Source organism: Myiozetetes cayanensis, unplaced genomic scaffold (assembly GCF_022539395.1).
Source record: "Myiozetetes cayanensis isolate MyiCay16 unplaced genomic scaffold, myiCay2020 scf2-11, whole genome shotgun sequence".
Lineage (NCBI taxonomy): Eukaryota > Metazoa > Chordata > Aves > Passeriformes > Tyrannidae > Myiozetetes > Myiozetetes cayanensis.
This window is the reverse complement of record NW_026087411.1, coordinates 99,855,764-99,880,555: the sequence shown is the minus strand read 5'-3', so window position 1 is coordinate 99,880,555 and position 24,792 is coordinate 99,855,764. Positions and strand designations below refer to the sequence as shown.

Sequence of the window (24,792 nt, the reverse complement as noted above, 5' to 3'; positions counted from 1 at the left end):
TCAGTACATGCAGAGTAACATAAAACATGTACCACCCTAGAAATGAAGGTCTTTGATCTAGTATTTACCTCTTGGGAAATTAAGGTCTTATATTTCCTCACATAGGTAACCAGAAGTGTTGATATTTTTCACTTCCTGGACACAAGACAAGACAATGCCAAACATTTCATAGTAGTGACAAGGTTAAATCATTAACAGTCAGTAAGATGATAGCACTCCTGAAATGCTCTAAAGGAAATTAATTTTTTTAAATTCAATGAAGGATAACGTTATGCAGTAAACTGTATATTACAGTATACATGGAATAAGCAATAAAATAAACACAGAATTGGAAAGCTTCTGGAGTTTCATCTTCTGCTATCTTGAGGCAACTCTATCTCATAAGCACTTTTATAAATCAACTGGGCTCAGTTTTCAAAGCGGGTGGGCTTCCTGCTCTCGGCACAGGGAAACTGTCTCACAGCTTCATAGCTCTGAAAACTCCAAATATTCTAATTCACAATCCAAATTCATTAATGTCCATTTTACACACATTTGTCTTTCATATAAACAATTCTATACGCATGCCATTTATTCTCCTTTTGAGACAACGTCAAATCTTCTCTTTACCATTTTGATAAACTAAACACAACAAATTTTTCAAGGCCCCTCTCATCAAAGCTCATGAAAGAACATCATTCCTGAGCAATAGGGTTCTTATGGGAAAACAAGCGTATGGCTATGTGATTAAAAACCATATTGTAGTGCAGTGTTACAGCACATAAGCTCATAGGACCCAAGCCTGAAAAGCAAGCAGCACACAGGGAGTCTGAAGCCAGACACACGCAGGCCACACAGCTGCTCTGCACACATATCAGAGCCTGCATCGTGCGTGTGGTTAATCTGGACCCGCCACACAGCTCTGTGCACACAGACTGCTCTGCTCAGCACTTCCCAACTTTCAAGATCGATCTCCATTTCTCCCACCTCTAAGTAGGTGGGAGAAAGATAGGAACTAAATGTTCATAGTATCTTCCCTTTCCTGAGGGGAATTAGTGAAGGAAGTAGCCTCAATTAGATCAGACTTCTTTCTTCAAATATAACACAGTCACCCGTGCCTTATAGGTGGAATGGTTAGTTTTATCTCTGATGGAGATGATGTTAATCAAAAAAGGTATTGTTGCACAACTGGCCAGTTTTGGTCTTCACCTCATGTAAATGAAGACAATTGTTAGGGACTGGTGAAAATTACAGTGTGTCCTACTGACAAGGAAGAATAAATCGGCTACCTAAAACTGTAGCAAGTTGCGAAGTGGTAACTTCCGGGGGAAAGTAATAAATCTCCTTAGCAGTTTCTGAAAGAGTTTCGTTACATTTGAACAGGGTGCTATCAATAGTTTTGTGTTTGTTTTTTTTTAATAAAGGAATAAATGCTTCCCAAACTCAAATGACAAAGGGTGGCTTGTTAACAGCATAGATCAAATTTCCATGTACATAGTCCCACTCCTAGACCAAACACAGCCCAAGAGCTTTATGAGTTGAGACAGCAACATCCTGAGGTTGATTCAGAGAATTCATCATCCCATCTGGATGCTGAAGTTCCTCAGCGTGACTATATTTGGTGATGCTGAAACCAAAGGTGAGACATCTCATCACTTCACGCAGAGTCGGCACTGCACAAACACTGGTGAACCTGAACTCGCCTGAGCCCTGATACACCAGATGCGTTTGATCCACGCCTGGAACCTGCATGTCAGGACAACCAGCACAAACCCACCGTGTCCTTACACATCCTCTGGGGCTTGGACTGTGTGAGTGCACAAAAAGTCATGCGTCCACTCGGCCACACATATGGCAATAGGTGCCTCACCTTTATCCATAACACGCTGCTATTGTATGTCATAACATGCTCTGACCTCTTCAGAATTAAGGTGAAATCAAGATGAGGAAACCAACCAAATCCGTTGATAGCTGATTATAGGAAATGCTGCCTCCCTTTGCGTGGGGCCTCAGGAACATGAGCTCGGGAATACGAAGCCCCGCTGTGTCTGTACGGACCCCGCCACTCCCTCGGTCCCCGGCGGCGGCAGCGCCCGGACTTTGCCCGGCCCGGCTCCGGAAGGGCCTTGGGGCCGCTCCCGGCCGTGCCCCGCCCGAGCCGCCGCAGGGGCAGCGAGGCAGGGCCGTCCCTGCCGCCCGCTCCTGCGGGATCTCCCGCCCCGGGCGCTGCGGGAGCGCCGGCTCGAGGGCGCGGCCGCCGCGGGCGGAACAGCGGCCGCGGGGTGCGGGCACCGCCTCGCCCCCCCGCCCCGCCGCCGCGCGGGCACCGCCTCGGCCGGGGCCTCCCCCCGGGAGCTCCGTTCCCCCCGCTACCGCCTCCCCCGTTCCCGTTCCCGTTCCCATTCCCGTTCCCATTCCCGGTGCCGGGGGAGCGGCGGGGAGGGCACGGGGAGCGATGGGGGTGGGGGTGTAGCGGCGTCACCATGGCGACAGTGACGTCACGCCACCCTGGATCTCATTGGAGGAAACCCCGTGGCCCCAGCCGCAGCCCACGGGCCCGGCCGCGCTCGCGCCCTGCCCGCGCTCGCCCCCGCGGCGGCGCGCTCCGCTCCCATTGGCCGGCGGGCCGCGGGGGGCGGGGCCGAGCGCCCAGGCCGGGCCGCGATTGGCCACGTGGGCGCGGGCCGCGCAGCGGGTCGGTGCGCGCGCCAACGCCCTTCAGCGCTGGCTCGGCCGAGACGGGAGCGGCTCTTTCTCTCCGCCACAGCCCCGAGCGCGGCACCGACCGGGCGCGGCCCGGCCCCACAGCCCGGCCGACACAGGTGAGCGCGGCGCCGCGGCCGGCGGCGGCGTGGGCCCCCCTCCGCCGCCTCCTCCCGCCGGCGTCCTCCATTTTGTGATCGCGGCGTGGAGCGCTCGGCGGCCCCGGGGAGCGGGAGGCGCAGCAAGCGCCGCCATTTCGCACCCGCCACCGCTTCCTCTTCCCGCCCCACCGCCGCGGGGGCCCCGCCGGCCGCCCCGCTCCCCCTGCCGGCCCTTGAGGACGCGGCCGCTGGGGCCGGAGCCGCACCCGCTGCCGCGCACCGGCAGCTTCCGCGCTCCCCTCTGGCTGCGCGGGGCCCCCGCTGGGCCGGGGTCGGCGGTGCGGCCGCCGGGGCAGGCGGGAGGCCCGGGCCCGCCGCGCCCCGCCGGGGGGAGGCGAAACATCCCGGGCCCCCGCCCCGGCCTCGCTCGCCCCGAGGGAGGCGGGTCCCGCGGTGGTTTAACCCCTGCCGTGCTCCCCCGGGGACGAGCACGTCTCGCTGCTTTTATTATGTATTTTTTTCCCGCCAGTGCCGATGTTCTTGTCTGCCCGGCTCCGGCGCTCGCCCGCGGCGCTGGTGGCACACGGGGCCGGGATTTGGGCGATGGCCCCGGGCTGGGTGGTGACGAGGGGTCAGTCCTTCCTCGTGTCCCTGTTAGGCAGCATCTTAATGTGCTCACGTGAGGCAGAGAGGAAAAGCGGGGTAAGGAGTTTCTGATGGAAAACCAGCTATTTCCAGTGTCCTGTCGGCAGGCTGTCGTCCCTTGGCTGGTACGGAGCGTGCCTTCCCCGTCTGGGTTTCTAGGTCGTGGTTTCCCCAGGGGTGGACCCTTGGGACCAGTTCCGCTCCCCGTAGCCCTGCGTGGGAGGGCTGGATGCTGCAGCGCGTCTCTCCAGGAGAAGCACCTGTAGATGGGGAAGGGGAGGCAAGGCTCGAAGCGATCCTCGGTTTTTGGTGGGTTGCGAGGGGTGCCGCAGGATCGCCTTCGGTGGTATTTCATCCCGGCATCATAGTTATTGTCTTCTTCTGCCAGGTTTTGAGACGCGTTCTCGTGTTGGTAGTGTGACATCCCCAGCTTCTCCTGCTCCTGCTCCCACACTGCTCTTGTCCCATTGCCAGCCACCATGGATAAAACCGAGTTGATCCAGAAAGCCAAGCTGGCTGAGCAGGCCGAGCGCTACGACGACATGGCCACCTGCATGAAGGCGGTAACGGAGCAGGGCGCCGAGCTGTCCAACGAGGAGCGCAACCTGCTCTCCGTGGCCTACAAGAACGTGGTGGGGGGGCGGCGCTCGGCCTGGAGGGTCATCTCCAGCATCGAGCAGAAGACAGACACCAGCGACAAGAAGATGCAGCTTATCAAGGACTATCGGGAGAAGGTGGAGTCTGAGCTCAGGTCCATCTGCACCACGGTGCTGGTAAGTGGGGACTTTCTTTTTTTTCTTCTTTGTTGTTTAAGAGAAAGAAATGCAGTATTTATGGGTGCTGCTGTACTGGGGGAGGGACTGGTGTCTCGGCTGGGGCATATCATGCAAAGAGTTACGCTGAGGTGAGGGGAGTTAGTGCAGTAACTTTACAACCATTATGTGGGTCACTGTGATGAGGGTGATCATCTGCACTGTGCTATGAGCCCTATATGTGTAGAGGTATTTGAGATACTCAATTTTGAGTGTCTGTGAGTTACATCTTTGGATGGAGTGATTCATATGCAGTATTTCCCCAAATAGTTGCAGAGGTAACAAGGAACTTAGCCTTGTGTGAAGGAAATTTTTAACATAAAATATGGTTTTGTAAGTGAAGTGTATTGAAGATGGGAAGGAGAGAGATGTAGAAATTGGCTTTGGTTAGATTCAACTTCTCAGGGGTATCTTTAAGATGAATTTGCAGTAATTTTGGAATAACGTAAAACTATTTTGTAAAGACATGCTTGAGCCATCAAGCCAGTATCAAAGCCCAAAAACATATTTCTGTGCAAGCAGAATTCCAAATGCTCTTGATAAGAAAACTGTACTGCACTGTAGTGGGAGCTAGAGAGACGTGTCATCAGTATGGAGGCTGCTGGACCCTGTTCTACATGATCTGGGAGTTATGGCTGCAGGAAGCTGCATGTGTGCAATGCAATAGTAATTGTGTGGCAGATAATCTTCAGTGGTTTATTTACTCCTCTTAGTTACTTTTTTTTTTTTTGGTGTCTGGTATTGCTAATGTGAGAATAGGAAGAAGCAAGTCTATAAGGAAATAAACAACTTGGAGGTAAATTTCTCCTACATTGGTTTAGGAGACATGAATTTAAAGGTGACTGGTTTGGAAGTAACTGAATTTGCTTCTTGATTAAGTGTTCTGGCTCACGTACAAGGGAGTACTTTGGATTGTGCAGAAAATACCTGTATGCTTCCTTGTGTGCTACCACCTAGGTTTGTTCTTTCTTTTTTCCTAAATCAGTCAGATTTACCTTTTCCTGAAAATAATTTTGAAATTTGTTAGCTTTATGAATCAGTTGATTCCTTAACATATTTAAGAGTCTGTGCTTTCCAAAGGAGCTATTTAGGCAGTTACAGATGTAGTTAAATTGTAAAACTTTCGCCTTTGTGTAAATGATGTGACTTGTGTAGGATTCCTGTTTCCTGTGACAAGAGTTTCTCTAGAACCTGTGTGATGATTTGCCAGCATCTGTACTGTTGTCACCCTTTTGCTCTCCTTTACCAGTGCCCCACTTCAAAACTAACTTCTTGGGACCTCCACATAAAGCTCACTCCTCAGACTTCTTAGTCTCCCTTTGTCCTCCTAGTTCCTATGAGAAGGTGATGCATAAAATCTCATACTGGTTGCTGTGCTATCTTGACAAGGGGCTTGTGCTTCCACAGGGAGAGGCTGTGAACCACTTCACAGTGTCTATACCAAAATTATTCCACCCACGTCCAGTGGTGGCCAGCAGGTATCCTGGTAGCCATGCTAACGCAAACCTCTGATGTATGGAAAGCGAGCTCTTGCTGTGCTAGATGAATTTTTCACTGCATTCTAGTCTTTCTCTGTTCTCAGCAATGGCCTGGTTGGCAGCTCTCCCTTTCCAGCATGGAAGGCTGCAGGAAGTAGTGAAGACTGAAACCTACAGCTGAGCATGCTTTTCCTGTCCTGTCCTGCTGCAAAGGTGTGCCTTCTTTGGTAGGAGATGTCAGCTATCTACTGCAAGCCTTCCCTTTTTTACTCTTTCTTTGAGGGCCATGTGCAGTTCTGTTCTGTTCCCTCCCTTAACTCCTCTATCTACCACTCCTGTGATCCATGAGTCAGCATCCAAGAGGTTGGAACTCATGAGCAGGCGTTAACAAAGGATGGGTTTTCTAAAGCTGAGACACAAAATGGTTTTGGCTCCTCCTTTGAATGATAATGTCTTCTGTACTAATACTATGGTAACTGCTTGTAGCCTTTTTCAGATCTCTTAAATTGAATCTGAGATGCTTTTTTAATTATAGGAAGACGGCTAAACTGAAACAACTGCTGGCAAGTAGTATGGAAAGGTTGCTTGTCATCTGGAGTATTTAGATTTAGCAAGGGTGGGTGTGTTGGGTGGAGTGTGACTGCTGTTAGTCATACTACTAACAGTTTTTTCAAAAGGTTTTTTTTATTACTGGTATAGCATGTTTCTAGATCTTCATTTAGAAATACTTGTGCTAGCATTAAAAATACTGGTTTGGTTTTTTTGTGTGGTTTTGTTGTTTTTTGATTTCTTTTTTCATTAAAAAGACAGCAATGGTGAATCTGTAGTTATTTTTTTTCCTGTAGAAAATGCCAGTTAGGTAAGGCATTGTTTCAGGGCATGGTTTGATAAAAAGCTTAAATTTAATCAACACTAGAATACGAACATTCAAAGTTGTGATGAGATATCTGTATATAGATAGATACATACATAAAAATAAAACTTTTACCAATTATTTAACTGTCATTCTGTAACTGCCTGTCTTGCAAGTAGGAGTAGGTGTTATCTGAATGCTTTTTAACTGTTAATTCTATGACTGGTCTTTCAGGTGAGAGTAGCTCTTGGAGAAATGGTATGACTGTCAAACAGCTTGCACAAGTGTTTTATTTGAAAGGTACATGAGGAGATTTTATTGAAGTCCCTGTATTGATTGACTAATTATTTGGTAATATAGAGAATTAATATTGAATCACCCCTTATGACTCATAGTTAAAGTTGTTCTTGCAACTGTCTTCTCAAATAAAGAAACAGGTTGGCAACTTAACTTTTTCCAGGGTAAAGTTGAACTATATTGTTTCATATACTCTCTGAGCACAAAGTTCATGTTTCTTTCCACCCTCTTGAGTGATTTCAAGACAGATACTAGAAAAGTAGAAGGGATGGATGCAGCAGCAACTTTGACATAATTAGTGAAATCAGATCTGAAACTTTGAGATGGAAGATACAATATAAGACCTACTTCATTGTATGCACACTGCTTCTAGTGACATTAGATTTTAAAAAAGGGTAGTTTTTGAATTGGAACCTTTCTGGGGAAGCAGATTAAACTGGTGTGTTTTCTGAGAGCCTCAATCAATTGCATGGTGATGATTCGTGTTGCATTCAAGCTTTGTTCTTCAGGGAGAAGTAGCATAAGGAAGGGAGGGCACCAGCCCTTGCCTGGAAATGTTCTCCACGTGCAGCTTGAGGATTTTTCCACCTGGGTTTGGTAGTGCTCTGCATGTGTTCAGTTTCTAGGTCCTGATTGTTGGATCTCTTCACAGAGCAACAGAGATGAGATTTGATAACGGCCACAGTTTAAAACGTGAAGATGCAACAGCTAAAATCATTAGGGCTTGGAAACAGCAGTATCTCATTGGTTATTTACTTCTCTTGTCTCTAGCTGAAACTTTAGTGTTTAAGATTCTTTAAAATTTTTGTGTAGAAAAGTTACGTTGTTTTTCAGTTGTTACAAAGCAACAGTTTTACAGTGACCTCTGTAAACATTTATACATCGCACTGTGTCAGGGCCAAGTTGGCCACTTTCTGTAGAAGTGAGCAAGGGCATTGTGAACTTGTACAAGTGAAGGAAAGAAACATTACTGGTGCTATTGATTCTTTTCAGCACCCTGCGGCAGTGCCTGCAATGAAATAGTCGTGAGCTATAAGGTGTATATTATCTCCATTTGTACTGTCTTCAGGCTGAGAGATTGCTTGTAAATGTTTGATCTGCTGTGAGATTGCAGTGTTAATTGGTGAAAGCATGTACTGGTGTGTTGCTCTTGCCAGTTCTGCTTTCCTTCCTTCCTCCCTCCCTCCCTCCCCCCCAAGGTTGCAATGTTGTTCCTACTACTGCTTTGCATAATTAAGAAACAATAAAAGCTAATAAGAATGAGGAAAAAAAACATAATCTGTGTCCTCTTCTAATTATTATCCATTTTGTAGATCTAAATTTAATCACAAAAACCAAAAATCCCCATACTAAAAAGTAATGGTCAAAGCAGGTATTTTTCAACACCACAAGTTCATGGCTCCATTGAAAATGAAGTTGGTATATTCTTGCCGCAGCAAATAGATTCCTCATGTCAGCTAAAATATCTGATGTCCGATAATGAATAAGCTTTGACTTTAGCCCTGCTTTTTCCCTACTGCTTCCTTTGGCTTATGGAAAAGTGAGATCTTTATTTTTTTATTACACATGCAGAAATTTGGCAGATTCAGTAGGTATCAGGTTGGTGCTACTATATGAACAATTTACCAGAGTTTTGTCTCTTGGGAATCCTTTGTCTCTGCTTTCCCATTTTCAGTGGACAGAGTTTGTACAAAAATGTGTGGTGTTGTAGAGGTGAAACTGAGTAAAAGGATATTACATACAGTCTTTTAATACAGGGAACTATGTAGGATGAAGTTTTATTTTGAAGGTCAGGCATGCTAATCACTTAACACTACTTTTGGACTTAGTTGTCCTAGTCATGGTTTGAACAGTGTTTCAGGTGTTGCTTTAACTTAAAAAAGGTAAAAAAGTAACCGCTATGGACTCATCCTTTTTGAGTGACTGATTAAAAGGACTGTCCACTACATGAAAGCCAGACCTTAGGTTGGGTATATTACTTCTTGGCAAGTCTAGAATTGTGGAGTAAATGTAAAGGGAATGTTTGATTGGGAATAAATAATCTTTTTTGATCTGTGGAGAGGGAGTTGATTTTCCTTTGTGTTCTCAGCACAACTTCTAGCAACCATCAACACATTTGTGATAAGAATTGTGGAACTTTAATGGGTGCATCTTTTCCAGCTTAATATGCTTGAAACTGAAATTCATGATCTGAACTTGACTTATCCATAGCTGTACCTTGTCTTACACTGTCCTTCAGTGACTCTGCTGCTGAAGTACTTACTTTTGTGCAAGGAAAATGGAATCCTGAGAAAGGACTGATGCTTACAGAAACAAAGCCTACAATGCACTGAGGTTCTTGAACAGACCCAAAATTGTTAAGAATCCAGCTAATAATAGTTCAAGGAATTCTGATGGAAGTTGAAGCCTCCATCCCATGCAGTCATTTCTTACTGCCCCTCCCCCTGCAGCTGTATGCTATGCAGAATGACTAAATTTCTTGGAGGACGTTTGCTGGTTTGGTGACCCTGAGAAAGTAGCATGTGCTCACTAAGTAGAACAACAAAACCACAAATTCTGTTTGTCTGCTAATGCCGTGAACCTCTTAACAGATTTTGTAAATCACTCATGCTTACCTGCTAGACAGTTGTCTCACAGGCTTTGCTACTACCTTAGATGCTAATCTGGTAGGTGCCTTTTTGAAGTAAAACATAGAAGGCTGTATATCAGAGAGAACTTGATGAGGAAAGAACACACTTGAGCTTGAAGGTTATTAACAATTGATTTCTTTATGATGGCACAAACTGGGGTTGTTTAGCACGTTATTAAAGCAGTAGATTGTACCAGCTTCTGTACAGACACAGCAGCTTGATCTTCTGTTTTCAGTAATGGGGGATGCCTGATTTTGAGAGTCAGGGGGAAGGCTGGTAAAAGTGCACAGATGTACTTTGTAAGAACGGTAGGTGAAGATGCTTATTTAATCAGTTTTTTCATATTTAGTTTTATGCTCCTGGTCTTTGAGAATGATAAGTCTATTGCTCCTAGGTGTTATGTGCTGTTTGTGTTTAAATGGTTTTGTACTTTTCAATAAACTTGAACCTAATTTTGTCACAGACAGGTAAGGTAAGTAAGACTGTTTTTGAGCACTGCATTTGTGGTACTTAATCAGAATAGCTCCACCAGGTTCACTGGACAGGTGTTTACAAGTTTCTCCTCATCCATTCCGCTTCCCAGGAAGCTGGAATAAACGTCAGAGTACTTCAGCTGAACACACTGCTGATTTGTAAGCTTATCACTTGCTAATTCATCCTGTATATCTGAATGTGTACCAGTGCCCAGTTTGAGTGAGCTGGGCACTTACAGGAAGCAGTAAAAATAATTTAAGTGCAGAGTTTCACGTCCTGTGGTCTGTGCACCCACCAGAACATCAGATGTGAAGACCTAAGAACTGGAAGTCCTGAATTAGCCACAATTTTGCTCATGCCTTTCTTGAAATTTGTTAAAGGGATCAAGGGTATGATTTACTGGTTTCTAACATTGATAAAGGTTTATTACTTGCTCTATTACTCTTTATTCTGTCCTTTAATTTGTATGATCCATTCACTGAAGTAGTTGCATGTAGGAGTGATGTTAGGCTCTGAAAACAGAAAAATTTCCATTTGCTCTGATAATAAGTTTTCTAAATACACCATATACACTCTTACCTGACTGACAGACACATATTTCCTGGGTAAGACTTCTTCAGGAAGTTTTGTTCTGAAGTTGAATACATTTTGAAAAATTCTCATAAGCAGAAATGGTTTTTAATAAAAGTAGATAGCGAGGCCTTAGCAAAACGTCAGGGCTCGCTTGCTGTGAGAAATGGTTGTAACCAGGTTATCAAATGTTGCCTTCTAGTTTTTCTGACCTAAAGATTAGACTTCATCGTTGTAGGTTGTCTTCTTTGGGGAATAACAGAATACTGGCACACTCATAGTAGACTGAATGAAATAACATATTGCTGGGTTTCCTTTGAGGTGAAGATGGACAATGCAAAAGGCTTTTCCAGCTGCTCTAAGTGATGGGAAGAAAGTGCATCTCTTGATAATCATTTTGAATTTCAGCGATCCGAAGCCTCTGATCAAGGGCTCCCAAACAGAGAGCAGAGCTGAAGCAAGTAAAAAATTTAGGGTCTTCAGAGTTGTTTATTATATGAAAGAATAGTTTTAAAAATCAGTACTTTGCGTAAGGGAACATACGTTCCTATACAGCCCACGTAACTCCTGTGTGCTGTTTGTTCACTTTAAGTATTGTTAGTCTAGATATACCTCAGTTATTCAATCATTCATACCTTTGGACTTCTGTAGCTGCAAAGCATAGAAGTATTTTTAAGTGAGAATTTGGACTTTTCAGTTGCTGTCTGTCATATTGTGGAAGGTCACAAAGGGAGGATGGTGGAAGAAGCTTTTAGATGGTCAGGATTCTGAAGGGAAAATTTTGATGCCTACAATATCTGTAAGAGGAGAACACTTGAAGTATTTTGAGGAATTAAAAATATGAGAAATGCAATCATAGAAGAATGTTAGAATCAATTTGAGATAAATCTCAGTTATCAAGAAAATTTTCCTGTAGGCTTTTGGCAGTGTTGTATGGCCATTACTTAGTGAAAAATCTGTAATTGTTGAAAAGGGGAATGACTTTTTTTTTTAAGACTCTTTTCTGCATTTCATGGGGGAAAACTGGAAAACTTTAGGCTCTTCCTTAAAAACTTGAATAATTGTTTGACTTTGACTGGATTGTTCATTTTGTCTGCAAATCTATAGAAAGGAGAACTTGCATTTCCACACATTCTAGTTCCTGGCTTACATAGTTCTCTGGGGACCACAGAACTTTCTAACTTCTTGTTTTAGGAGAAATGTAAGCAGTGGGTATAAATTCTAGATTAAATTAATCTCAGGCCCAGGTGGGAATAGCATGGGCAGACATGCTATAGCTCAGGCTTACAGTGCATTTGTTAAGTGGGATTCCAGATACTTCATTCAGGGCCAGTCCTAAGTATTGACTGCCAGTTTTTAAAACTGTGTAGACAAAGACACGGAACCAAATGGAAAAGACAAATTAGGTCACCCTCTCCGGTTCCACGTCAGGTGCGTTTGTCTCTGCTTTCAGCAGTGCTTTGTTGGGTCATCTCAAGGCCATGCCATTGCTGGAAAGGTGCACACATATTTTCCTCAATACGTAAACTGACACACTGTTAGTCTTAAGAGGTCTGTATGAAAATTACTTAATGTTCTCCCAAAAGGAGTTGATGCACAGAGCTTGAATCCTGAAGGATGAAGAACTTACTTCCACTGAAATTACACTGTGGAAAGTGATCTTACTGTTGCAGCAGGGGACTCTCCCTTTCCTGTCTAGAAAACAACTGCTGAATGTTAAAACACACCTAGGCTGCAGTGAGTCATACTGTGGACTTTGGAATGACTGATTATACTTGAAATAGTCAAGAAGTCTTAAATACCAATTTGTTAGACGATTAAAACAGGCAATAATTTTTGAATAGAAGCTTTATTGAAAGGTCTGAGCCCACACGGATCATCTGTGCTGTCAGACACTTCAGAACGTTTGATATGTTTAAATTCACATTTAAGTTATATTAAGGGAATATGTTGGTCTGAGCTACCTCACCAACTTTTGTCTTTGCTTTTTGACTGCAGTTAGGGTGGAAACCATTTCACTGTATGCTACTTGTAGATGTTTTTCTCATATTGGGTCTCAATGAACCTCAGAAATACTTGAGACTGAATAATGTTTCCAGGTATTTTGCATCTGCAACCGTGGCTGAATTTACGTAGCCTCACACACTTCACACAGTGTGCCTGTGGGATGCAAGCTGCTCATCTGGATGAGACTCCGATGTTGAATCAGTGTTCAGGGTGGTGAGTTAACTTGCTAAAAGAAGTGTTGAGTTGCACTCTGTGTGTGTGCATTTTTTTTAAGGAACCTTGTCTCAAAATAAGTTTATTTCGAAACAGTTTCTTCACTTGCACATGACTTTTTGGTTCTGTGGGGTTTGGCCAGTGTGTGGTACAATGTTAAGTAGCCAGTTACTTGCTATCACCCAGGTAACATCTGTTCTGGTGGTGAGCTTCAGTGCTCCCTAAAAAACAAAACAAAAAACCCAACAAAATAACAACAACCCTAAAAAAAAACCTAAGGGGAAAAAAAACCCCAAGCACTTTAGGGCTCCAAAGAGGGAACATTCTGTGTTGGGTCAGGAAGGGAAAGGAACATCTAGGAAACAACAATAAAACTTAGTCTAGTTCCTGTAGGACCTGTGATAATCATACCCTGTGGAATGGTAGCACCTCCTCTGCTGGCAGGTCTGAGAAAACTTGGACAGCAAAGAGCTGCTGAGCAGAAAATCAACCTGGTTTCTTTTTTTTTTTTTCCATATAGTTAAACTTTTTCCATTATGCAGTGAGGAGGAATATAATTTTAACATTATATGCATTGATATTTATTGGTTTGTTCTTCTGTTTAAAAAAAAAAGCTTTATACTATTGGATTATGTTTTCTCTAGATGTTTTCTGTCTCATGTAAATTCAAGTCCAGTGAAAGATACTGTCTAAAGTTACTAAAACTTGCAAATATGAAATACTTCCCACAAATTGTTGGTATGTTCCCTTTTAGAAATAGCGTTTAAAATTATATACCTAAAGGATGAAGGTGGTGTCGAAATAAGGTGTTTTAAACAACTTGAAGTAAGATATATGGGCCTTAAGCTCAAGAATATTGCTGAAAAAAGTCTCACTTGAAAATCAAATTTTATATAACATAGACTTAATTTAAAAAACTCTCTGCCAGCCATTTTGGACCTTGACACACTCCTCTTTGCTAACTACAATGCAGTGGCTTAACCAGTTTATATTTACAGAGGCAGACTTTTGGAAAGCGTTGCTGCTTCTGATGGTGCTTTTACATTGTCTTTTTTCCTTCTGGTGGAGCAAAAGTAAATGATAAACTGTACTGGGTGAGAAATGCAAATGACAAGGTACCTCAGTCCTTTAATAACATAACATTAAATAACTTGGTGCTGGTGATGTGACCCAAACATGTGGTAGGTGTTGACATCTGAGTGATGGTGGCATTGTAAATATTTTGGGTTACGTCACTATACTACAGTGAGAACTTCTGTCAGTACCTAAGCACATGGTACCATTAACTTGTTTCGAAAATTGGCCTCAAACTACTTGTGGTGAGTGAATAATCTCTGGAGCTGACCTGGTTCATGCTCATCCTTTGGTATTGAACAGTTAAGTGTGAAGAATAATCCATTAGCTAGTAGTACTGGAATATGTAAGGGGACTTCTACTCATGTTTTTGCTTTTCTTACTGAAGTCCCAATTCTAAATGGCACAACTGCTGCAGGCAGCTAAAAGGTCAGTTTGGTATTCAAGATTTTTTTTTTTCCCCAATTAATTTTTGCTATTGAGACTTTTTTGTAGCAGGATATGTGGGAAGAGCCAACAGTACACATCAGATAGCAGTGGTATTTTTCTGCCACTTGTACCTACCCCATGGTTGTACAGAAAGTAGTGTACACTGTGGTTGAAGTTAATGTCTCAATCATTCTTGCCCTTTAAAATATGCTTAGATGGGGAGAGGGTGATGGGACTTGCTGTTTTGATGTTAGCTTTTTAAAGACGGTGTTGCCCTGAAAACAGCAGAAAGCATATGTGGAGTGGGACTGGAACATGAATTGCAGGGGAGGTGTGTGCAGAGGATTGTAAGGAGAGGCTGGCTGGATGCACACACCACAAATAAGTGTGAAGGAGCTGCTTTGTTCAAGTAACGGTATGGCTGACATACTCCTGCAGGGCTTCCTTTTCATGAAGGTGAAGTAATAGGGAAGTGATGAGAGCAGATGTATTGACTTAGTATTTCTGGCTCAGGTTAATTGCAGTGGTCAATGAGCACCACTTGTTCAGTCCTTGATCCTGCCTAAACAGAAGGGAAAAGGACTGAGAGAGGACATTTACTCAGTTGGGAAAGAACAAGAATAGAACTGGAGAAGGATCCAGAAAGGCCATTGAAATGGAACTTTCATTTGGCATGTAGAGGAATAAGTCTGCCAATGGAGAGAAAAAGGAAAAGAAAATTATTTTCAGCTTTAAAGGAGGAAGAAGTAGATTGCTGCCAGGCTCCTAGCCTGCTCCCCATGGCTTCTTCAGGCAGCTGGGGATCTGTTCCAGGGGTCAGTGGTCCTTTGTTGCTGGCATCTCTATAACTGATAAATAAGCCTGCTTTCTGTAGGAGGGGAAAAGAATATCATATATGAGACTATGATGCTGTTACAATGACAAGAGTGTTAGCACATTGTGAAGGTAGAAATAAACTGAGATGGATGAGCAGCACTATTGAGAAGTAGGGTGGGGAAATCCTGTCACGGTGTAGGAGGACCAGCATACCACTTGGGAATAACATGTCAGTGTGGGGGAAGGAGCAGCAGCTACCAACCCAGACTGTCACACTGCAAACCTCTTGTAGTTCAACTGCAGTGGGACATGAAGGGTCTGGCCTGAGAGAGAACTTTGATTCCTGTGTTTTTGTAGTGCTTGTGGGTTCTGAGAGTCACCCCCCAACAGGGCAGGGCAGCAGCTTGAACATGGCATGGCTTTCAGGGCAACGTCTGAGGTTTGTTTGGTGTTGGAGAGCACATTATTGCTGGTTGTTGAGGGCTTGGTGATGGGAACAGTTGCAGTTCTTAAACCATGGTGGCAGCTGTATTTTAATACATAAAAGGGATGGGTGGGTTTGCAGTATGTGAACATGGATGGCAATCTACTGTATTGACTGACCTCATCTCACAGACATACCTGTGGCAGTGCTTGTCCCTCCCTAGGTAAGTTATCACAAAAATTTCAAGGTTTTCTGAGGTCTACTTCATTGCTTTAGCTGCCTGTGTTCATTTTACTTAATATCAGCTGATGTTTAAAATAAGGATTCCTGGCTGATTGCTGTCTGGTGGAAAGGTAAAAAAGCCCAAGTGGGGGAAGATAAGGGAACAGATGTAGGAAATCTTGAGTTTTCCTGGCTATTCGTGACTCACAACATTGTAAAGTAAATCATTTGGCTTATTGTGCTGTCTGCTCTCACTGCCCCGCCAACATTTTGTCTGTTAGATGAAGGTGCCTTCCAGGAAATGATGATGATAGCCTGACATGAATGGCTCACAAAATACACCAAATACATTATTGATTTGAAAGATAAAGCCTGGCCTGATAAATAATTAGCTTCACTCAAAGTCTGTTTGGATTCTCTTCTAACTTGTGTGATTCATAAATGAGATCTTGTTCTGTCTAAGGCTGTTAAAAAACCAAAACCGGATGTGTAAAGTCCAGAACGAGGATGTTCCACGCTGGCTGATAGAGGCACAGGTCTCTTACCATGTGTTGTGTAAGGATTAGGAGGCACTCAAGATGAACTGGGAGTGGGAGCTGCTGAGCAGCTCAGCTCCTCCATGTAAGGAGTGCCTAGGAAATAACCCACTCTGCTGTCTGAAAAACTACAGTTCACTCTCACCATCCACATTTTGTACAAGTTTCTGAGAAATCTGCACAGAACCACTGTTTTTCAGACCTGCTTAGTGAAGTCAGCATTCAGGGTGCACTGACACACAGGCTGCAGTGATGCTTGTTTGTGGTAGGGCTGGGACCATGGCAAGATCCTTCTGTGTTCCTGGAAGAAGTGTGTGGCCTACTCCATCTGGGAGGGGGAAAAGTGGACATTACTGCTCTAGGTTTCTGGTTCAGATTAAATTGGACATGGTAAAACTCCTGTAAATGTTCTTCAGTGTACATCAGATTCCAAGGTTTTAGTATTTTTAAGTCATAACCAAGCCAGATCAGTTATGCACAGTACTCTGGTGCGAGAGCTGCCTCCAAAAACAGAATTTTGCAGTAAGATCAGTAATAGTTTTTGTGATGCTAAGTTTACAATAATTTTTTTGGTTTGGAAGTCATAAAAGAAAAATGCCTGTTTGTTCCCTTGTCAATGTATTTGTAATATCTTGAAAAATTTTATTTCAGCATTTAAAAAATGAATCAAGGATACAGTTTTGCCAATGCCTCGTTTAAAATGCCACACAGTATCTTTCCTGCTTGTCTGGTCAGTGCTCCTTGCTCTGTGGTGTGGTTTTTCATAGCTAGTCTGAGCACACGGATGAATCATGTCTCTGCTGCTTAACACAGTCCCAGCTGTAGGATGGCCTTCGGAGGTTCAAACGTGAGGCATTTAAGGAGCCTTTCTAGACATAGTTGTATTTTGTCACATTTCATCATTCTGGGCACCTTCTTGTAAAGTCAAACTTTGATGTTAGACTTGAGGTTATTGGGTTGTTGCCTCTGAGACTCTGAAACTGGTTTGTGTACTGTTGTGCTTTTATGGCTGACATGGACATTGTCGTAGGAGAAAGGCATCAGGAAAACAGTGAGCCAAAATGTGAAGGTTTTTTCATTGCAAAAAGCTGTAGGGTGGGAATAACTCATTCTAATGTGGAATGACTCATGCACAGTAACAGTATTAATATGGGGTTGTACTACCCGTCTGCCTACTACCTCTTACCTTTTGTTTTGAAACATACCTAAGGTTTTGGCTGCATTTTCCATAACACCAGTGAGCTTTATTGTTTCTATATGCTTGCTCAAGCCCTTGCATACTTACTTGACTGTGTTAAACTGCTACACAAATTTCTCACTTATCCCTTTGCCAAACAAGCCAGTGTCTAGGCTTTGGCAGTGGTTTTATAGCCTTAGAGAAACTCCTAAAAATGTCTATCTGATTTGGTAGGTGCCAAGGGTATGTCAGGCTTGGTATCGTCTTACTGTCCAGCTGTTTTCTCTAGGGTGGTGTCAAGGGTAGTTGTAACTGTACTGTTCCTAAATGCCTCCATGGGGATCTCTGGGGGAGCTTGTCTGGGTGCTGTGTGCAGTGTTACATCCATGGGATATATACTGTGTGGATGCAAAAGTGCTTTCTTCACCCAGTTGGAAGTTCCCTGTTGCAAGGGTCAGTTTAAAATAGTCACCAACACCTTGAATGGGCTTGGAGTGAGTAAATGCTTTCAGCTGGACTGTTCTGCTTCCATTGATTATTAAAGGAAGTAGTAATGGTGTGGTGGTGTGCATAGGCTTGTGTTTGAAATTAGGTTGTTTTGATTATAGTGCTATAGTAGCCAATTAAAGTGCTAAGGATTTTTATGCTGAAAGCTTACAGTTCCTTAAACGTTTCCTTTGTAGCTGCCTCAAGAATTTGGATACATGTTCTTGTAGCAAAAATCATAATTAATTAGCCAGCTGTAAGCTGTGGAAACTTTCTGATCCTTTTATGACCTGTTTACTTTCCAAATAAGTGAATGTAGATCTTTATCACTAAAATTTCTAGTGCAATGCTGCTCTGAGTATTGCAGGGTTTCCTTGAGTCTTTGGGAACTTGCATCTTTTGTCAGCTCTGGAGAACGTGGGTGGTTGTGGTAAAGAGTTGGGTTTCGGGACAGGGTCAGCCAGAAGCTGCCCCCCTCCTTGTCAGTTCCCAGAACTGCCCTCTATGCTGGGGAAGAGTCCTGTACCTCATCTCTCCTTTGCCTTCACCCCTACCTTGGAAGGACTAGGAGTTCCTACCTTGCAGCCTTGGAGAGAGACTTACCTTCTCTTGCTGGAGCCTTACAAACCTTTCTGGTGATGAGGAGAGCTGTGAGCAAGGGAAGTGATGTTAGCATAGCTCAGGGTGTGCTGGAGAGGACTGTGTAGCTCCTGCCATTCCAGGCAGCAGCGGTGCAGATATGAGGGATGCCTCCCTGCTGTGCTGGAGGAGGTGTTATTTTGTTATTTTACAGCCTTGCAGAGAGCTGGTGCAGTTTGAAGCTGGCTGCCAACGGGATGGGTTTGAATCCTTGACTCTCTGTGGAAGGTGGGCTGGAGATTCCTTATCACAAGTCTAATAACTGAAGTTTACGTAAAAAATAGAGTTGGGTTTTTTCCTGTGAAGTGGAAATAAAGTCTTATTTATATGTATCTTTGAAACTTTCTGTGTAGTGTTTCATTTTTCCAGTAAAAGCTTACTCATTTGCAATGTTTCTGAAACGCGAAGTGCGCATCCTGAAACTAAACTTGGTTCTGAAACTGTACTCCAGGTAAACCTTGTCTTGTTATGTTTTTTGCAGTCTGATCAGATGGTTGATTGTTCACCTTAATGTCGTCTCTAGCTTTATACCTTTACACAGTTTGTTGAAATTAGTGTGCCTCTGTCTAAAAGATGCTCTTAAAACTCCCTTTTGCCTTGTATCAATCACTGGAGTCCATTCAGACTTCTTGGAGAGAAGATTGACCTTAGTTGCAAGGGTGTTTGCCATATGTCAATGTCTATTGTGTTGTTGTTTCAGGAGCTGTTGGACAAATATTTAATAGCTAATGCAACCAATCCAGAGAGCAAGGTATTCTACCTGAAGATGAAGGGAGACTACTTCCGATACCTTGCTGAAGTTGCCTGTGGTGATGACAGGAAACGTAAGTACCTTGTGGTCTCAAGTTTTTCACAGCGTAGGAACTCTGCTCTGTGGGCAAAGGAACAGTAGATGTACAGACTCTGGATTCACTGAGTTAGCTGAGTTTCAGCTGGAAATCTCCAGTGTTCATACACACAGAGAGTGACACTCTGAATAGATCTTAATCGTAGTATGCCAGGGAGTTTAAGCTGGTGTTCTGTCATCTTTCTGAAATTTCTGACTGTTTTTCCATAGTGCTTATTCAAAGCTTCTGCAAAACAATGTGGTTGAAGGTGTGCTAACATATTTAATGTTCTTTGTAATTCTTTGCTAAAATACACTTGGTGGGGGAGAGTAAACAGATCTCTGTAAGATTTTGTGCTCTATAATGGAGTCCTGTTGATCCACAAATTTTAACCATGTCGCTGTGAAGCAGTCTTCATTGTAGTCACCTAAATTTATAAAGAAGCAACAGAATCACTAGGTCGGTACACTAGCCAAAAAGCATGAGCTGCACTCTGAAATAACTGACTTTCATGGAGATGATGCTGTCTCTGTAATTTTAGTTTGTCCTTTTGGATACAGCAGGAAAGGCTTGGAAACTGCCACTTGATACTGGGCATCCTGAGAATGTAGAACATTCCTAGATATTAGAACATGGGTAGTTGTAAGTACGTCAGGAGCCTTTCCTAGGGAAGACTTTAATTCTCTATTTGGAGGATGTATTGAATTAATTATTAGAACTGTCTTGCAGGGTGCCCAGATACTGTTATGATGTTAAAAACACTTGGTGTGGCATTAGCCAGGGATGCATTTCTACATAACAAACTAAAATTAGTCCTGGAGTAATGCTGTGACACAAAGGAGAGGGATTGTTGGAGCAGGTGGAGCACTGCAGGGACTGTCCCCTGGGATTGGGCATTGGAGGGTCTCACAGCCTTGGCCGGTTGAAACTGATCCCATTGCAAAGCGGGAGGACAGGGCTGATGTCACTTAAACAAAGGCTTCATTGGTCTCCTTGTATTGTAGGAGCATTTAAGATGAAAGATAAAAATATACAAAATGGAGTAAAAGTCTTTGCATTAATGAGTTGCATTCAGAAATGCTTAACCTGATTCAAATGGCAACAGAAGGTCCAAGAGTAGCAGAGAAAACCTGTCTTTGGCTTTCACAAAGTTTGACTGATTTATATTTTGTATCTCAAGCAACAGTTACAAATCTGGGCTTGTCTGAGCAGAGAAATACCACCTTTTCTTGGCTAAAATGATTGCATTTAAATGACATGCACGCTGATATGGGTGCTTACAGTGGGAGAGAGATTGATTGATATAACCTCACTAGCAGATGGTGGTGGTGTTTAGCTGGGAAGTTACAGCTTGTGTATCACCATGCAGACGTTTTGTGCTTGACTTCTTGCAAACTTCAAGGAGTTTCACTTTAAGCTTTTCTGATGTTCTGTCTCTAAGCATCTGTTTATTTTCTCAGCTTCAAATATATTTTATGTACTGACAAGGTAATTTATTTCCTGGATTTGCTGGGGGTTTTTTGCCTTTTTTTCACCTGTTCTCAACAAATTAATAGTCCATTAGCACTCATTACAGTGTAAATACAGGAAAACCCAAATCTGTTTTGACTCTTTAGAATACTTATTAGATTTTACTTTCCAAACTCTTTTACCAGCATTTTCTAGAGCAGTTGCAGCATTAGCTCCTCCAGAGAGCTCTATTTTGAGCTGACAATACCTTTCTTTTCCTGCAATCTCCTTCCTTTATGCAAAATGTTTAGGGTGGCTATTGGCCCTTTGGTTTCCTATGGAATTGAATCTGGAATAGACTATATCACTCCTACAGTACTCTCTGGCCTGGTAACCTCTTTTCTCTGTGGTATTTATCACAGTTATTTTGGGCACAGCCTCAGGGTTTTTTATCTTGACCTCTACACCCCATTTTTGGAGGCAGACTTTCATTTTTTCAGGAACATGCCATACATGCTTTCCAAACTTCCTCAAGAAGTCATGCTTCACACACAGTAGCCTTCTTTACTCTGCACACCCAACTCACGTGAGCATGTCCATCACATGCAAGGAATGAAGTAGGAGTTCTCTAAGAAAAGTAATGCACAAATGTTTTTTTTTTCCCACCTGAAATATCAAAGGGCACCGAGGAAATACAGCAATCTTGGTTATTTGTATTTACCAGGTTCTGTCTTTATCTGTCACTTGAATAGCTTTGCTCTGTAGTAGCTTAATTTGCTTCTTGTGTTTCAGCAGCTCTATGTAAAATGGGTGTAAAATCATTGCCTGATTAAAGTAAGTGCAGTGTTTTGCTAAGAGCAGTTCAGTCTCCTACTAATGGAGTACTTTAAATGATCATGTCTTGGGAAAAAAAATAAACCAAAACAAACTCCCCAAACACTTAAAGTTTGTCATTCTTTTACAGAAACAATAGAAAACTCACAGGGAGCTTATCAGGAGGCATTTGATATCAGCAAGAAGGAGATGCAGCCAACACATCCCATTCGCTTGGGTCTAGCTCTTAACTTCTCTGTATTTTATTATGAGATTCTCAACAATCCTGAGCTTGCCTGCACACTGGCAAAGACAGTAAGTTTGTTTTCTTTTTTATATGACTGCAGGGACAGTAGAAGAGAGTTTATGCTTAAAACAGTATGAATTATTGTTTCCTAGAGTTTATGCAGAAAATTATGTATTTTAAAATTTCCAGTTTCCAAGCTCATAGTTAGTGGGATTAAAGAGGTTCAAGCAGGCTGTATTTACAGTGTAACTTAAATTTTCAGCAACATGGTAAGCTTTTATTATGCCTTTATTATGGTTTTGTTTCAAATAGAGCAATTCAGGTCATTAGCTTCTAATGTTACCCTTTTTTTTATAAGCTACCTTTGCTGATAGGTTTAGCTTCTACTTGCTTAATGATAGTTAATAGAAAGGCTAAAGATGGTTTAATTATTCCAGGCATTTGATGAGGCTATTGCAGAACTTGATACACTGAACGAAGACTCATACAAAGACAGTACTCTCATCATGCAGTTGCTTAGAGACAACCTAACAGTAAGTTGCCTTTTTATGTGCTATCTGGTTTTGTAACCGTGTGTTTGATTAGACTGAATTTGTGATTAACAAAGCCCTTATTTCATTCTAGTTCAGAACATAGCACTGACCTGGGCTATTTACCTACTATACCTTTTCATAACTTAGTTTTAATGTTGTGTAAGTTGCTGTCAACTTACACGTTGTTCATGCTGTGTAATCTGGAATAACAGCTTGGGTGGCTCACATTCTTCCTGGTTTGATGGCCCCTGGGGAAGGGGCATTCAGCTAACCTGACGTACAAGAGGGGGCAAGGAGTTAAACCACAGTAATCTGTGTCAGGGATTCATCCTCAAACTTTTTTGATGAGTACCTCAAAACAAAAAGTTTTTCCTCTCGTACATCCAGTGTAGCTTGCTTTATTCATTGTCCTCATTTTCTTTTAAAAGATCTGAAATTTCAGTGAATGAAGAATAAAATCAGTTGATGTTTGTTATTTAATGATTAACTATTTAAGAAAAGTGTCTAATGGAACAACTAGGTTCTATTAAAATATGAAACTAAGAGAATTTTTCAGGCAATATCCTCTCTGGATATTCACTGTATTTAAAATTATAGCAACATTTATTATTTTGCAATACTCCGTCATTAGAAATGTCTGTTAGCAGTATAAAGTACTTCGCTTCGATAACCAGAATGGCAATTTACGCTTCCAGGATTCAGACTGGTGTGTTTGAAATGGAAGTTACCTGTGAAGCTGCTGTTCAGGCTTATGGAATGCCCTGGGATCGATGGCACAGCTCGCTGTTAAACACAAAAGCTGGAGCCGTTCACAACAGTTTGCTCTGCCCCTCCACCTGAGGGCATAGCTGGTTGTGCCCTGGGCACAGAGAGCTCTTTGCAGACCTCTCTGCCAGCAAGCACCGGAAACCAGGGCTGTGCAGTGCCAGTGCACTGGTACTTTGTAGAGATCCTTAAGTCTAATTTGTTAGTTTCCATACAGTCACCAGTTGTCACTGTTTGGAATTCCAGCTGCGCTTCTGAAAACTGACACCATTTCTCTTTTCTTTCTAGTTATGGACATCAGACAGTGCAGGAGAAGAATGTGATGCTGCAGAAGGTGCAGAAAACTAAACTGCACGTGGGGTGTCATTCTCCCTTTCCTTCTCAAGAAACCTTTTTACACGTCTCCATTCCTTATAGCTCCACTTGGATTTCCTATAGCAAAGAAAACCCATCCATGTGTATGGAAATCAATTTATAGTCCTTTCACACTGCAGCTTTGGGAAAACTCCATTCCTTGATTTGTGTTTGTCCTGGCCTTCCTGGTGTGCGGTTACTGCTGTAGAAAAGTATTAATAGCTTCATTTCATATAAACATAAGTAACTTCCAGACACTTATGTAGCGGACTAAAGTGTACCTGGTATTTAAAAACAAATCTGAACCAGTTCCTGCCAGTTGACTGTGTTTTGTATTACAGTAAGATATGAAAATGTAGTTAATTGCAACTAAAGAGTGTTCCACATAGCATTTAATTCTCCACATTCCCTTCTTATTCTGCAGGGTTTCCTTTCCATAATTGACTTTCACATGCTACTGTGTATTCATTTCAGTAGGAATATGGAAGTTCTGGGCCAGATCAAGTTGAGCATTTAAAGTTTGGAAAATCATAAATTGAGTTGCTTCCCGTATCATGTAATACAGAAACTTGTGTGTTCGAAAACAGGGGCTTCTCTTAATCTTCAGTTGCTGCTGTTTAAGTTGATATCCCTTCCCAATAAAAGTTCACTTACACTCCTGCCTTTGTAGTTCTGGTATTCACTTTACTATGTATTAGAAGCAGCATGTTACTGCTGGAGTACAGGCAGTGCTTTTTGGCAGACTGAAGTGCATGTCATTTCTTAATACACTGGAATGGGAAAACCAACTGAAGTTCACATGTCCAAGTATAAAATTTAGTACTTTTCCATGCAGGTTTGTGCACATGTGAGAAGGTGTCAAGTTTGTCCAGTGATTGTTAGAGAGTTTGGACCACTATTGTGTGTTGCTAATCATTGATTGTAGTCCCAAAAAAGCCTTGTGAAAATGTTATTGCCCTCTGTAACAGCAAAGTAACATGAAATAAAATTACATTTTATAAACCACCTACTGTTGACTTGTAACAATTCCATGTAATAACTTAAGGGCTAAACTTAAATGTAAGTATATCTTGTGCTGGAAATGTCTTTCTCAAATTTATTGCATACTTTTAAAAAGTCTGCTCTTAAATGAACTCATTTTATGAAAATATCCTGGATAACTTTTCATAGTTAACCTGACATGTGGACTTCTTAGTAACTAAATCTACTAGAGGAAATGGCTTCACCTTAAGAATGACC

At 42.6% G+C, this 24,792-nt stretch overlaps 1 protein-coding gene across 1 annotated transcript; it reads left to right on the top strand.

Moving 5' to 3' along the window:
* Positions 1-2,644: 2,644 nt before the first annotated feature.
* On the top strand, positions 2,645-24,558 carry YWHAQ (tyrosine 3-monooxygenase/tryptophan 5-monooxygenase activation protein theta). Its single transcript, XM_050314636.1, has 6 exons — positions 2,645-2,801; positions 3,817-4,201; positions 19,266-19,389; positions 21,806-21,969; positions 22,339-22,434; positions 23,488-24,558. The coding sequence occupies exons 2-6, from the start codon at positions 3,908-3,910 to the stop codon at positions 23,545-23,547; spliced, it is 738 nt and encodes a 245-aa protein (XP_050170593.1). The 5' UTR covers positions 2,645-2,801; positions 3,817-3,907; the 3' UTR covers positions 23,548-24,558.
* The last annotated feature ends 234 nt before the right edge of the window (positions 24,559-24,792 follow it).

Bases quoted from the DNA above. Each gene is read 5' to 3' on its own strand.
- YWHAQ (XM_050314636.1), top strand. From the start codon at position 3,908: ATGGATAAAACCGAGTTGATCCAGAAAGCCAAGCTGGCTGAGCAGGCC. The intron at 4,202-19,265 runs GTAAGTGGGGAC...TTGTTGTTTCAG, and splicing joins CCATCTGCACCACGGTGCTG to GAGCTGTTGGACAAATATTT. The intron at 22,435-23,487 runs GTAAGTTGCCTT...TTTTCTTTCTAG, and splicing joins TGCTTAGAGACAACCTAACA to TTATGGACATCAGACAGTGC.